Source organism: Neovison vison, chromosome 1 (genome assembly GCF_020171115.1).
Source record: "Neovison vison isolate M4711 chromosome 1, ASM_NN_V1, whole genome shotgun sequence".
Lineage (NCBI taxonomy): Eukaryota > Metazoa > Chordata > Mammalia > Carnivora > Mustelidae > Neogale > Neogale vison.
The window spans coordinates 186,818,023-186,831,345 of NC_058091.1; the positions used below are offsets into that span (position 1 = coordinate 186,818,023).

The 13,323-nt window shown below is 34.8% G+C and overlaps 1 protein-coding gene across 2 annotated transcripts in view; it reads left to right on the forward strand.

Moving 5' to 3' along the window:
* The window catches only part of FBXL17 (F-box and leucine rich repeat protein 17), a 506,779-nt gene that overhangs the window by 336,384 nt on the left and 157,072 nt on the right, over nt 1-13,323 (forward strand). For both annotated transcript variants that reach the window (XM_044264392.1, XM_044264400.1), the window contains exon 7: nt 8,468-8,544. In XM_044264392.1, the coding sequence (XP_044120327.1) occupies nt 8,468-8,544 (77 nt within the window). The remainder of the gene's footprint in view (nt 1-8,467; nt 8,545-13,323) is intronic.

Consider the following 13,323-nt stretch of genomic DNA (forward strand, 5'->3'; position numbering starts at 1 on the left):
CAAAGTACAGACTTCCTGAGTATGAATGGTTGAAGCGTATAGAAAACATTTGGAATGGAGAATGTTTGACCTCCTTTCTTTGTGTCTTATTACTGCTATCTAATTATGAGCTTTCAAAGATATCAAATTAGGTGCCCTCTTCATTGCATTTTAAAATAAGTAATCTATTTCTTTTCTTATCACTAAAACCATCTCTCGGACAAAATTTTGAATGATACATTTGGATGTTTAGAATCATTGTTAGCCAAAGTGAAACTATTCTTTTGACTTTTATAAATTGTCTTTACCTACTGTGCTTTATAGTCTTCTGAGAATTTGGCTTATCCAAAAAGAGATTGTGTGCCTTCCCAAGTGAGAAGGAAACCTTTTGTCAGCATCTTGTCTGAGTTAACTCCTTGGCTACGTAGGTCATGGGAGGTCTATGTTGAACATCAGTCTTTGGCTCTATCACAAAACTGGTATTGAAGCATAGGCCAGCTCCCAGAGTACAGAGGTTAAAGAGGCAATTAGTCACTACAAAGCCGACTTGTGGCGTCTTCTGGTAAGGAAGTACTTAACTCTTTCCTGAACAATGCCTAGAATCTCATCTTCTGGGTGTTTTTATAGTCCACTAAAATAATTTAGTTTTAAGTTATAGCCATTTTAAACCAAAGGTGAGCATAAAGTATATGATGTCTCTTGAATTGAAACTTTCTTATCAATACTTAAAGCAACCACAGTAAATGGGGTAGAGATGGGCAGGAAGATTATTTTCAATTATATGTTGAATAGTCCACCTAAATTTCATTTTAGTTGTTTGGAAGCCTAACAATCTCTTTGAAATAGTTCTAGCTTTACTGTTAAAGTTGATATTTATTATTGGTGGTAGGGCTTGGTTTAGAGCTGCCACAGTATTGCCTCACTTTTTTTCCAGAAAAGAAGTGGCCCCTGATGAATTATCATGCACTAAACTGGACCATAGTTTTATATGTTTTTATATTCCTGAGTTTTTTAAGGGCCTGGGCTTTTGCTTCTACACAATAAATTTTTGTAACATGTAGGATACTAAAAACCTTCTCTTCTGTCCTCTGTCTTAAAATATGCCAGGAAACCATAAAGATAGCACCAATCTTAACTGTATCAACACTGTGCAGTGCCTGGATTCCCCCAGAGTTATTGGTCATAAATAAATGGAACCCCAAAAAGCTAAAAAGGAGGAGTATTCTTAACTTTTCCTATTTCAAAGTAACTACATTTTTCCCCATTGAAGAACGAATAAACGGCTGAATTAGGAAGTCTTACCTTTACATTTCCCTCCCCCTTTCTCTTCTAGCATTTCCTTTAGTCCTGAAATATAACTATTTTCAATGATAGGATTTTTCTGTTCCTAGGTGGGAATATTATCATCAGCAATAACAAAAATAAATAGTAGCTGATCTATCAAGATTATAAGCATTACGACCATCATTTTATAATAATGTGGGCTTCTGATTATATCTTTGAATATTTCTAACACAGAATTTACATTCAATAGAACATGGTTGAGTTAAATAAATAAATAGAACCTTAGAATCTTTTTTCTGCCTCTTGCATATTTTGAGGAATACTTAGAAGAAGTGAGCTCAAGCTGTTATATAATGACTTAGTGTAATTATGGTAAAAAGATGGAATAATGGGTAAAATTAAAAGTAAGACTTTTGGATAAATACATCTGAAATATTAAAGCCAAAGCCAAGTTTATCACAAATTTGTTAGTTTAATCTCCCTCTCCCCACCCATTTTAGAAGAGCTTTTAACCATTTTGTTTCTTAGTAGCTTAAGGAGCATGTGCGTTTTTAAAATAGTGGAGGCTTCATTCTATCTGAACATATTTAAAGCACTTTAAGAAATAAATTAAAACTTGTTTTACAAAATATTTCTGTAAGAGCTAGTTTGTAATGGTCTTTCCTAAATATATTATAAAATATTGTTGTTGTATAACTCCTTTTTTCAGTGCTGACTCCTCCTTACTCACTAGTTGGAAACCTACCTGATGTTAGAGACACTTAGGTAAAGAGTGGTCTAGAATGAATCAGCGATGACAGCATCTGCTCTGCCTCCCTCAGAGGTGTAGCACCTCTGTTGGCAAAGGTAGAAACCGGTAGACCTTAAGTTTCAATAACATATCCATTTGTAGGCCACTTATTAAAATCTCATTAAAAAAAAAAACACCTACTATTCTCATTTTGTAACCATTTGCTGTCTTTGTGTGACAAAACGGGCATCAGTTCTCCACTGTTTTAAGTGGCAAATTACTAAGTTAATCTTAGATTTCACTAATCAGATATTGGCTTTCTGGAGAATAACATTTGGTAAGTGAGAACTTAATGAGTGTCCCAAGATAACTATTGTTAACTGGTGGAGCTGGTGACATTTTGTGTGTCACTGCTAGTCTTTGCCCCTGTGGTATATTAAGAACATGCTTTGAGCAAATGCTTTAGCATTTTCATTGCAAGTCAACCTTTTAAAAAACTCTCTTGCAATGAACATCTCTTCTATGAGAATATTTTTGGACGTTTATGTGAAAAATTGACTTATGTATATATTTGGTACTGTCTTGTTAATGGGATAGAATAGAAGAACATTTACAAGAAAGTGTATTATAAAATACAAAGGACACTCCTCATATCATTCTGATGCCTTGTGTCTTTCATTTGTTATTATGTGCACTTGTTTAAGTTGAAGACAGCAATAATACTGCATATTATTTCTGTGAGGTTAAGGTATTATATTACTAGAAAAAGTAACTATAAATAGAGTGCTTATAGATACAATTATAGTCCTGTGTATTAAGGGGAAATGTACTATTATTAATAGATTATTGAATTGATTCATCTTGTACATGTTTACCTGTAAATATGCCTTTTTTGTGTAAATAGAAATCTTTTATATAGGGCATTTTCTGAAAGCAGAATATACCTGTAAATCATGCCAATTCATTTGCTACACTGGGATCAGATTATTCTTCAGTAAACTCAATTTGAGGATTTAGAAAAATCAATCAAATATCATTATTCTTTCTATATGATGCCAAATTGTGTTTTGGTGACCTCTGCTATCATTTAAATGACCTGAAGTCAGGATGAGTTTCCTTGCACAGGATTGGGCCAAGTTTGCTCCCTTTTTGCTCTCTTTAGATCTTTTAAATCCTGTTATTCCTTTTTCATTTGTATGTGTCTGTGGGTTGCAGCTTCTTATGCTTTTACCCATTTATAAGCTATATAATACAGGGTGGCTTGTTTAGTTTCAAGAAATGATGAAAATGAAGTTCTATTCCTTAAACCCCTAAATAGATCCCTTTTACAATGTGTTTGCATTTCAGACGTTTTAAAGTTTGATCTACATGTTTATTCAGTCTTAAAGATATCTAGCTCCCCATTGTGCTTATTTGCCAATTACTTTACAGCCCTTTTCATACTTTTTTGTTTTAAATCTGTGGGGTTGTTTTTGTCTTGTTGCATTTTTCCCTCTGCTTGAAGATATATCTATTATTCAAATATAAAAGTGGCTTAGGAAAGAACATCCTAAAGTTTATTTAGAAATTCACCAAGCCCATACTAATGCATCTCTAATGGGGACATTTCTTTCCACACCTCTAAGGTGATTGAGCCTGTCCTTTAAAGTGAGATTTGCAAACCAGTGTCTGGCAGCTCCAATTAGCTTCTTTTGGGTTTGAAGCACATCACAAACAGTAACAAGGTCTCCTAGGACACTCCTCTTGCAAGCAGTGTAGTCATATTTCCTCATTAGTTCTTTTCAATTGTCACTAATGCCATGTTCCAGCTTTTGAGTAGGAGACAAAAAACATAAAAATTTGGTATGTATGTAGAATGAGCCATTGTTTTCCATAATTCAAGGCTCTTTTGAATTCCTTTGATAGTTTTGAAGCTTACACAGCTTAATTCATTAACCTTTACCCTTCACATAAATCAGGTGATTAGGAATCTATTGCTAAGGAGACAGATTTTTCCCTCCACTGAAACTAAGTAAATGCCTTCTCAAAAAAAAAAAAAAAAAAAATTCCTATATAGCTGACAAAAATAACCTTTTTGTTGCTTTTCAGATTTCATCAGATATTTCAGGTGCATTTTAGAACATTATCAAAAGCAAGTGAACATAACATTGTGTTATTATAAATAATAATTCTGGATACTTTGGAGCAGGTTTTCTTATGCTTTTTGGAGTTCTAGAAGAGTGTGTGTGTGTGCATATATATATATACACACACAGGCACACACACACACACACACACACACACACTCAATAGCTGTTACTCAAGAATTTACAATGGTTGCCATTTAAAAAATTTTCTTCAAGGGCACCTGGGTGACTTAGTTGGTTAAGTATCTGACTCTTGATTTTGGCTTAGACCGTGATCTCAGGGTTGTGAGATGAAGCCTGCCTCAGCCTCTGCATTGAGCGTGGAGCCTGCTTTAAGATTCTCTCCCTCCCTCTCCCCTGACTCCTCCCACTCCCTCTCTAAAATCATTCAATCAATCAGTCAATCAATCAGATGCTCTCCCTATGTAGCATCCTCCCTTCACCCCTGCTCTTTCTCTCAGCAACAATTTTTTTTTCTTCTGAACCCTGTCAAAGAAGAAAATAATTTGAGGGGAGGCAATTCAGGATTAAACTAAAATATATTGAACCTGGAGCATTTGATTTGGAGAAACTCTTTGTGCAGGTCTTCATGTTATAGAGAATGAGAGTATGGGGTTTCAAAGGAGGTAGGTGGTTCTGTGGTTTCATGGAGGTAAGAATAGGGTGGGTTTTTCCAGATTTTTTAATTCTTTCTTGTTAAGATACATATCACTTTGTTTCTCAGAATTTGGGAAAATCGTTTAGTTGGCTTGTGTTTGATGTTCATGGGCTAGTCTAAGAATATTGGATTTTCTGCTGTTTTCAACTATGCCATTTTCCCATTATTAATTCCTCCTTAATAATCTTATAGATTGTTACTTTCCCTGAGGATATAGTTCTTTTCCCAAGTTTTATAATTCTTTATGTTGTCATGCATGAAATGAGAAATCTTTGAATGTACTGACCTGTGGAGAATGTCCATCACATGATATTTTGAAGTTTGTTCTCAGGGATAATGGGAACAGGGGGTGGGGTGAAGAATGGGAAAAATTCGAATTCTAGATTCTGAGTTTAGGGACTCGTGGCTTGTCCCTAGGGACAAAACTATAATTTATTATTGAGATTAATGGATACTCTCCGATGTATTATTTGTGAATAGGAGAGAGGATGGAGAAATGAAAGTTTTAAATGTGATCTTTGATTCTCTTACTCTCATTTTCTTTCTTTCTCTCTCTCTCTCTCTCTTTCTTTCTTCTTCTTCATATGCAGCATGGAGCCCAGGGTGGGCCTCAAAATCATGCCTGTGAGATCAAGACCTGGGCCAAAATCAAGTCAGACACTTGACTAAGTCACCCAGGCAGCCCTTTACTGTCCTTCTTTAAGATTCTATCACTTTACAAACGTTTCTCTATTTTATTGGTACCATTTTAAAAATACCCTTTAAAAAACTTACATAAGTACCTATAGTCAAAAAGTTTCAATAATTACTGACCTTTACCACCTTGTTTGTTGCCTGCATACCTACTGTACAGTGACCTGGGAAATGCTCTGATGTTAATAACACTAAAGGTCATGACTACAGCCAGGACTCCTTTAAAATAGAGAATCATTTAGAATAAATGCAGTCCACAGACCAGAGTTATGTTCATGTACTTCTTGCAAATATATACTGTAATGGACTCTAGAAGTTTCAAGAGGAAAGGATAGTCACTGTGCAGGCCTCTTGTCAAGACGTGCTGTCACACGTCTCCCAGGCTGCCTGGGAGAGGAGACCTGGACTAATCACTAGGTTTCAGGCACTAGCTCGTTGATGTGGGGTTTCATTTCCATCAATTTGCAGTAACAGGACAATACAAACCATTTCCACTTTCAACTCTCCAAACAATAGCTATTTGAGGTATTTATTTGAACCACTCAATTTTGTTTAATATTATTGTATTGAGAGTTTCAGTCCACATTCACAGAATTTGGGGTTTCTCTCCTCAAATACCACATCTGGGAATGATGTGATATTTACATTAAAGAAATTAAGTTTTGCTACAAATCTTCTAAGGAATGTGTTTTTCTCCATGAATCTTTATTCAAGGAATACTTCCATGTTATGCGTAACTTCTAGCACAGTGGCTGTGATTACAGGGTAATTAAAACTAGTTGGAAAACCTTGTGCAACTGAACTTTTAAAACCAGAGCAAAAATCCTAGGTGATCCTTTGTGAAAGCAAAGTACTTTTCTCTTATATTTCCTTTCTCTTTTTCTGTCTAAAAGGTATTTACTACTCATTTGTTAATAATGTGTTATCTCTTGGCTATTGCCTCTTGAATAAGATAAATTTAGTTACTATATCTATTCATAAAGACTTCCCACTGACACACAGGGGGGAAACCTGATGCTCATGGCCTTTCATCAGTTTTTAGAGACTTTTCATCCAGCGTTTGATTACCTTATTTTCTATGAATACTGGTTCTTGTTGCCTATGAAACAGCACTTGATCTGGCTTATACAGTGAAATCAATTTGTGTTATTTTTTTCTTCGTAGTGGGCTCTGTGTGTCTTTAATGTTCCTATGTGCTTGTCATGTATCTTACATAGAATCAGGTAGCAGGAATGCAGATAGGATACGGCATTTGTTTAGAGTTTTTTCACAATCAAATGTAAAATCAGGCATTTTGGACTATTTAGAAAGAGCATGAGAAAAAAAAAACGACATAAACATTATTTCTGTACTAATCTATTTCATTTTGTGGTAGTCATACAGAATGCTGCATCTGTGAACTTTTGGTAGGTGATAGAGGAGGATAAAATGTGTATCTTTGATATAGCAGAAAGTAGTCAGACTTTTTTTTAAATTTAGGATTTTGTAATCATCTAGGGTCTTTATTTTTATCCTTAGCATATGAAAATTCATTTTTAAAGTTGTAAATAAAACATAGTTGTTGCCTGTAATGTCTTATCTGCTTTTGTTCTTCCGTTTTTATGAGTTTATTCAAATATTACATTAAAGTCAAATGATATGGAATTAGGTTTAAAATTTTCCCTTTATAATAAGCTGTATCAATGGTAATTGCATTGTATTGTTGTCTTAAGTTTTCTGCTGTAGCCATAGAAGAACCTCTCCATTTTTGTCATAAATCCTTTTTTTTTAAAAAAAAAGACAAAAAAGAATGTTTATTCAATTATTCCAAGGAACTTTGAAATGTTTATCATTCCATTAAAACAATATTCTATAAAAATATTCTAAAGGAAAAATATGTCCTCTTTATAACTAATTTAACCTTCAGTAATGAATTGTGTGAAGGAAAATTGTATAAAATTTTCTGACATTTTATGAAGATTCCTACAAATAAGCCAGACAGCAAATAAAATATCTGCAAGACAGAGATGGATACTCAGTAATTTTTTGATGGATTATACACACAGGTATCAAATTACTTGATCCTTACTTCCTAGGAAAGGTTAATGACTCTTTTTGCTTTTACCCTTTTACTTAACTGTTATTTATAAAGATTAAAGCAACGACTACGTTGAAGGATGCATATTCCTATGTGTCAGTATGACTGTACAGGTTTTTCTGATATTGTAGGAGACTGAGCCACAAAATGGATGGCGTTGTTAATCATTATTTTTAAAGTTCATTCCGTTCTGTATTGCATGTTCTGCTATGGCTATTAAATCTGAGTGCACCATTCAAAAGCCTTTTAACTTAAATGAAACCAGGAAAGACTATAAATCTTATGTATCTATATCTATATTACATATCTATACAACAATTCACTTAAAATATTAAGAATTAAAAATTTCAAAGTAAAAGATCTTAAAGTTCTTACATGTGCAGATCTTCCTTTTTTTTAATCTATAACCAGTGTTAGATTTTTAAATATTTCTGGTTTATATTGAATAAAGTACACAAAAATGTGTATTTTAGTGTTATCAGACTCCATCATTAATAACTGAAACATGAATAATATTACTGTCCACCTATAATGACCATCATCTATATTCTAGCTTCATTATAATTGCTTTTATATTATTATGTAAATGACATGTTCATTGTATAACGTGTGTTTACTGATCTATTGCTAAAAGTGATATTACTCTTATAGAAATAACACTTTTCATCACTTTGGTTTTAAAATATACACTAGTCATAAATGTACTTAATTAAAGTCATTTGGGTATTAGAGCACTTGAGTTTAAAGCAAGGAATATAACACTTTTTCCTGAAACACCTTGAAAGAAGTTTGTTGAAAGAAGAGAGCTGTGGCATTCATCAAAAGCTGACCTCTTCCTGTTACAGTCATGGCCAAACTCTTGCTAATTTAACTTGAAATATATTAGTGTAACTCACCACTTTTTTGTGTGTGTGTTTTAGGTGTGTGGAGGTCATTGCAAAGGAAGGACAAAACCTGAAAGAGCTGTATTTGGTGTCCTGTAAAATCACAGATTATGGTATGTAAAGAGCCATTGTCCTCATCTTTTTTTAGAATGAAAAGTTACAAAATCTGTGAAAACTTTTTGAAAGAAATCACGAGCCACTATCTCATAGAGTCTACTTAATCTTTATTTGCACTAACTCTGGTCACACCAAAAGAAATTAAGAAATCATAAGACTAGGACCCAGAGTAAAATGAACATGTGTATCAGTTCACACACACACGTGTGTGCACACACACACACTCACGTAGGGTTAAAATGTGTGGTTAAAAAACTTACACAATGAAAATAAATACTAGGAGAACTAAATATTTGGTATAATAAATATAACTAAAGAAGTTATTACTAGAGTTAATTTGCTTAATTTAATGTCATGTCAAATACATTCCCTGCTGACATTCCAAATGGCACACTGTTTAATGCTTCACATTTTTTAAAGCCTTGGAAACTTCCATGTTTAGATATGTAGGAAGCGCAGGGTATATATTTGTATGCAAGATTTTAAATTATCTTAATTTTCAATATCTCTTTAAAGTAGAGAAAAGCAAGTTGTTTTATAAAAAAAAGAATGAGAAGTGTGAAATCATCCTGTTGGAGAAATAAAAAGAAAATAACCTAGCCTTTCCTTTTTTATTCAGCTTTATGTATTTTTTCTTAGTAATTTATGTATTTATCTAGAGTTTTAAGCAGATATTTGACTTTATGGGAGACTGAACTGGTTTTCGTTTTTCTTTTCTGATTTTTTAATTTGTTTGTTTAAATTTGAGACTGTGCTTTTTACCTTGAGGGAAACTAATAATTCATCAGGTTTTTTCAATTGTTAACTCTGACATATGCTAATAAATGACTCCAATCCTAGGATGTCATGCTGACCATCTGTCTTGGGTGGGAGAACTATATTTTATCAGCTACTAAATTAAACCATCAGAAAAATTCTACTATAGCTATGATAAAAAATAACATAAAATATTTGGTTTAAAATAATGCTAATTTCTTTTTCTGAGTTTATTTTTTAGAATGGAAAATGAGTCTTATGTGGATTTATTCATCATGTTTCTGGGTTGTTGGGGTCTTTTCCTACTTATACCGTGCAAAAGGAGTGTTTTGATATTTTTTTTTTCCTTGTACTTTGTTTTCTGGTTTCACATATTAGATTGCCACTTAGATACAGTAATTCTAAAACCTATTTTATCTCCCCGTTGTCTAGCCCTTAGAGAGTTCTGTCAATCTAGGGCATGCAGGTAGATTTGTTAATTAGCTAATACATTCATTCATTCCAACTCTTTCCTTGGCATTCAAGCTCCTTTACCATTAGTCTACCTGCCCCTCCAATCTTATTTTATATATTTCTCCCCTTTACCTATGCAGTGCCAGTGTCAGATTGCTAATGGCCCAGAGAGCTACAGATTAAGTTCCTTAGAATGAACTCTTCAAGGTCCTACAGTGGAAATGTTGCTAAAATTACACTCTGTCCTAGCACCTGTTAAGTTAGCAAGTGCAAAGAAATGTTCCAGGCGAAGTGAAGGAGAACAAAAGCTTTGGACTTGAGATACAATTGGGACCAAGTTCAGTCTTTTTGTCTTTATCTGTTCTTTGGACTTAGGGAAGTTCCTTCACATCTCTGAGGCTCAGTTTCCTCATTTGGGGAATACATGTCTGATGTCCTATTTATGTACCCAGCACCAAGTCTAATGATTAGTGTTGGTAAATGTTGCTTTCCTACAGGAGGGGGAAAAGATTTTTTACAAAATTCTTCTAGCCTCTTTCCTTTCCTAGGTTTTTTTTTTTTAATAATTTTTTTTAATTTTTTATAAACATATATTTTTATCCCCAGGGGTACAGGTCTGTGAATAGCCAGGTTTACACACTTCACAGCACTCACCAAAGCACATACCCTCCCCAATGTCCATAACCCCACCCCCCTTCTCCCAAGCCCCCTCCCCCCAGCAACCCTCAGTTTGTTTTGTGAGATTAAGAGTCACTTATGGTTTGTCTTCCTCCCAATCCCATCTTGTTTCATTTATTCTTCTCCTACCCACTTAAGCCCCCATGTTGCATCACCACTTCCTCATATCAGGGAGATCATATGATAGTTGTCTTTCTCTGCTTGACTTATTTCACTAAGCATGATACGCTCTAGTTCCATCCATGTTGTCACAAATGGCAAGATTTCATTTCTTTTGGTGGCTGCATAGTATTCCATTGTGTATATATACCACATCTTCTTTATCCATTCATCTGTTGATGGACATCTAGGTTCTTTCCATAGTTTGGCTATTGTGGACATCCTTTCCTAGGTTTTGGAAGAGGTTTTTGTTGTTGTTGTTGTTGCCATTGTGTAGTTATTGTTTATTACTCTTGTTTCTTGATATTATCATGTTTTGGTGTTTAGAAATTTGGGGATTTTTTCTCCTGGTAAGGCAAAAACGTTGTTAAAACCTTGCCAATATGGTTCACGTTTATTCACTTAGGTTGGTAGATCTTTGCACATTAGTGTCACCTGGGGAGTTTCTAAAGCATACTGATGCCTGAGTTTTATTCAAGACTAATTAAATCAGAATTTCTATGAGGTGGCACTGGGGCACAGGTTTTGTAAAACCTGCCTAAATGATGTTACATGAACCAAAGTTGAGAACAACTGATCCAGTCCATTTGAAAGGGCCAGAAATGGCCATATAGGGGACTTCCTTGCCGTGGTGATGAGAAATCTATTTCAATTTTTCTGGTATCTTAGTCGTGTCAGCTCTAAGCGCTCTGCCTCACCTCATCTCTCTTCCATCTTTTCTTTGGTTTTAGGTATTCAGAGGGTTCATGGAAAGCCATCTATTGATTCTGTTCTTCAAAATGTTGGGGCACAATTGAGGAGGAGGGGTAAAGGTCGATAGTTTATGAGATTGTAGTATAATTGCTATTTGATTATAAAATTTTAAAAAATCACTGAAAGTTCAGCTCAGCTCAGCTCTTTTCCCCTGGTAACATGCCAATAACACATGAATAATTTTTGTCAAAAAAGACAGCAAAAAGGATTATTCATTTGTAACCAGAGAAACGGCATGTTATTGGAGGTAACTGCTCTGCTGGGGAAGGCTGGCTGTGATCCTTTGCCCTGTGTTAATTATAAATCTTAAGACAGAAAAACAGTTGCCTGTTTTCTTCTTTAACTGGATAAGTAAAGATATATTCTGTAGAACTTTTAGATTATTGAGGCTACTGAAAAGTTGTAAGATTTGTTGTACACCTGAAACTGGGGGAGTTTCATCCTTTGAGAGACTACTCCAGAATTCTGCTTCCTATTGCTTTAGCCATATTCAAGCTAGTTAGTCTTGTCCTCACCTCCTCCCTCTGTGGTGCTGTGATTGTACATGCTTTCATTATAGTATACGGAGATTTTTGAAGTTTTTGCAGAATGCATTGATTCAGAAACAGCAGCTCGCCTGGCATATCATTTGTAATTTTTGTCAAGATTCTCACAGATGTTGAATGTGTTATTATAGTACATAGCAACACCTGGCCAGGCTATTATGAAGTTATGTTCATTTTAATTGACATATGATATAGTTGTCATGAAGAAAACTATCATTCTAATAGACTTCTTATTCCCCAAACTGAACATAGATCTTTATGGTAAAGGATGGCAATTATAAACAAATCAATAATTCAAGCCAGCTAAACAGAAAATACAGTCTTGGGAAATTGCTCCCTGAAGAGAAATCTAATATCGTCACTTTTCTATCACTGAACAAATAAATTTTATATAGGCAGTATTGTGGGGAAAAACTCAAATTTAGGAGTCAGAGAGTTAGGTTAGAATCTAGTTTTGCCTCTTCTTTTCTTTATGACCTTGAGCAAGTTATTTAAGCTTCTAGTTTTGTCATCTGTTAAGCACATAATAAAATGTACCAAAAAAGGTAGTGAAAATGAATTTAAAACATCTGCGTCATGCCTCGTGGCATAGTGGGTACTCATTAATTGGCAGTTCTTAATATAATAGAATTGTCTCTTTCTCTGAAGAAGAATCGGCTTTCCTCCCCCTCCTCTCCCACCTCCCCCTCTTTTCTCCAACCTCTCCAAGTGTGGCTTTCCTGTCTATGCAAATCATGATCTAGAAGTTTGGCCTGTATTAGTCTGTACTTGTCTCGTTGACTTCTATACCTAAGCTATCTAAGCCAGATTCTTATTAGTAGGGAGCAAAGGGAAAGATGCGGCAGAAAGCTGAAATCTTTCATTTGCCTCCCCATCTTAGGGGAGGCATCTCTTTATTTTTGTTTGGATAATTTTCTCTTCACTCCCATTGTGCTTTCTTTTGTTCCAAGAATTGTCAGCTAGTTTTCAATCTACCTCTCCACTTGCCTTCAAATACTTTTCTGTTGAAAGTCCTCTTCTGGAAAATTGTATCCTTGGGATTGAAAGGAAGACAAGGAATAGAAAGTGACATGTATCCTTCAAGCCTGTGGAGGTCAGAGCCAGTCTGTCTGGGGCTGCATGGCACAGAACAGGAAGTGTAATGAATGGGATGGATGAATAAAGCGCTTGCCTCCCCTGATATCTCCAGAGTGAGTTTTACAAGTGTGACCCTGTGTCAGGGAGCAATTGTAAAAAGGACCTAGCTTTCCTTCTAGGTTGTTATCGTATTTCCTTTGACTTCAGCCACTCCTGAGACCCCCTAGAAATATACTCTAGAGGGTATCTTTTGATTTACCTCTCAAGTTGTCAAATAAACTTTAATTAAAGAGGACTGTAAACACTTAACTGCTGACTGATATTTGTGGCCTACAAGGTCACTGACAACCCACA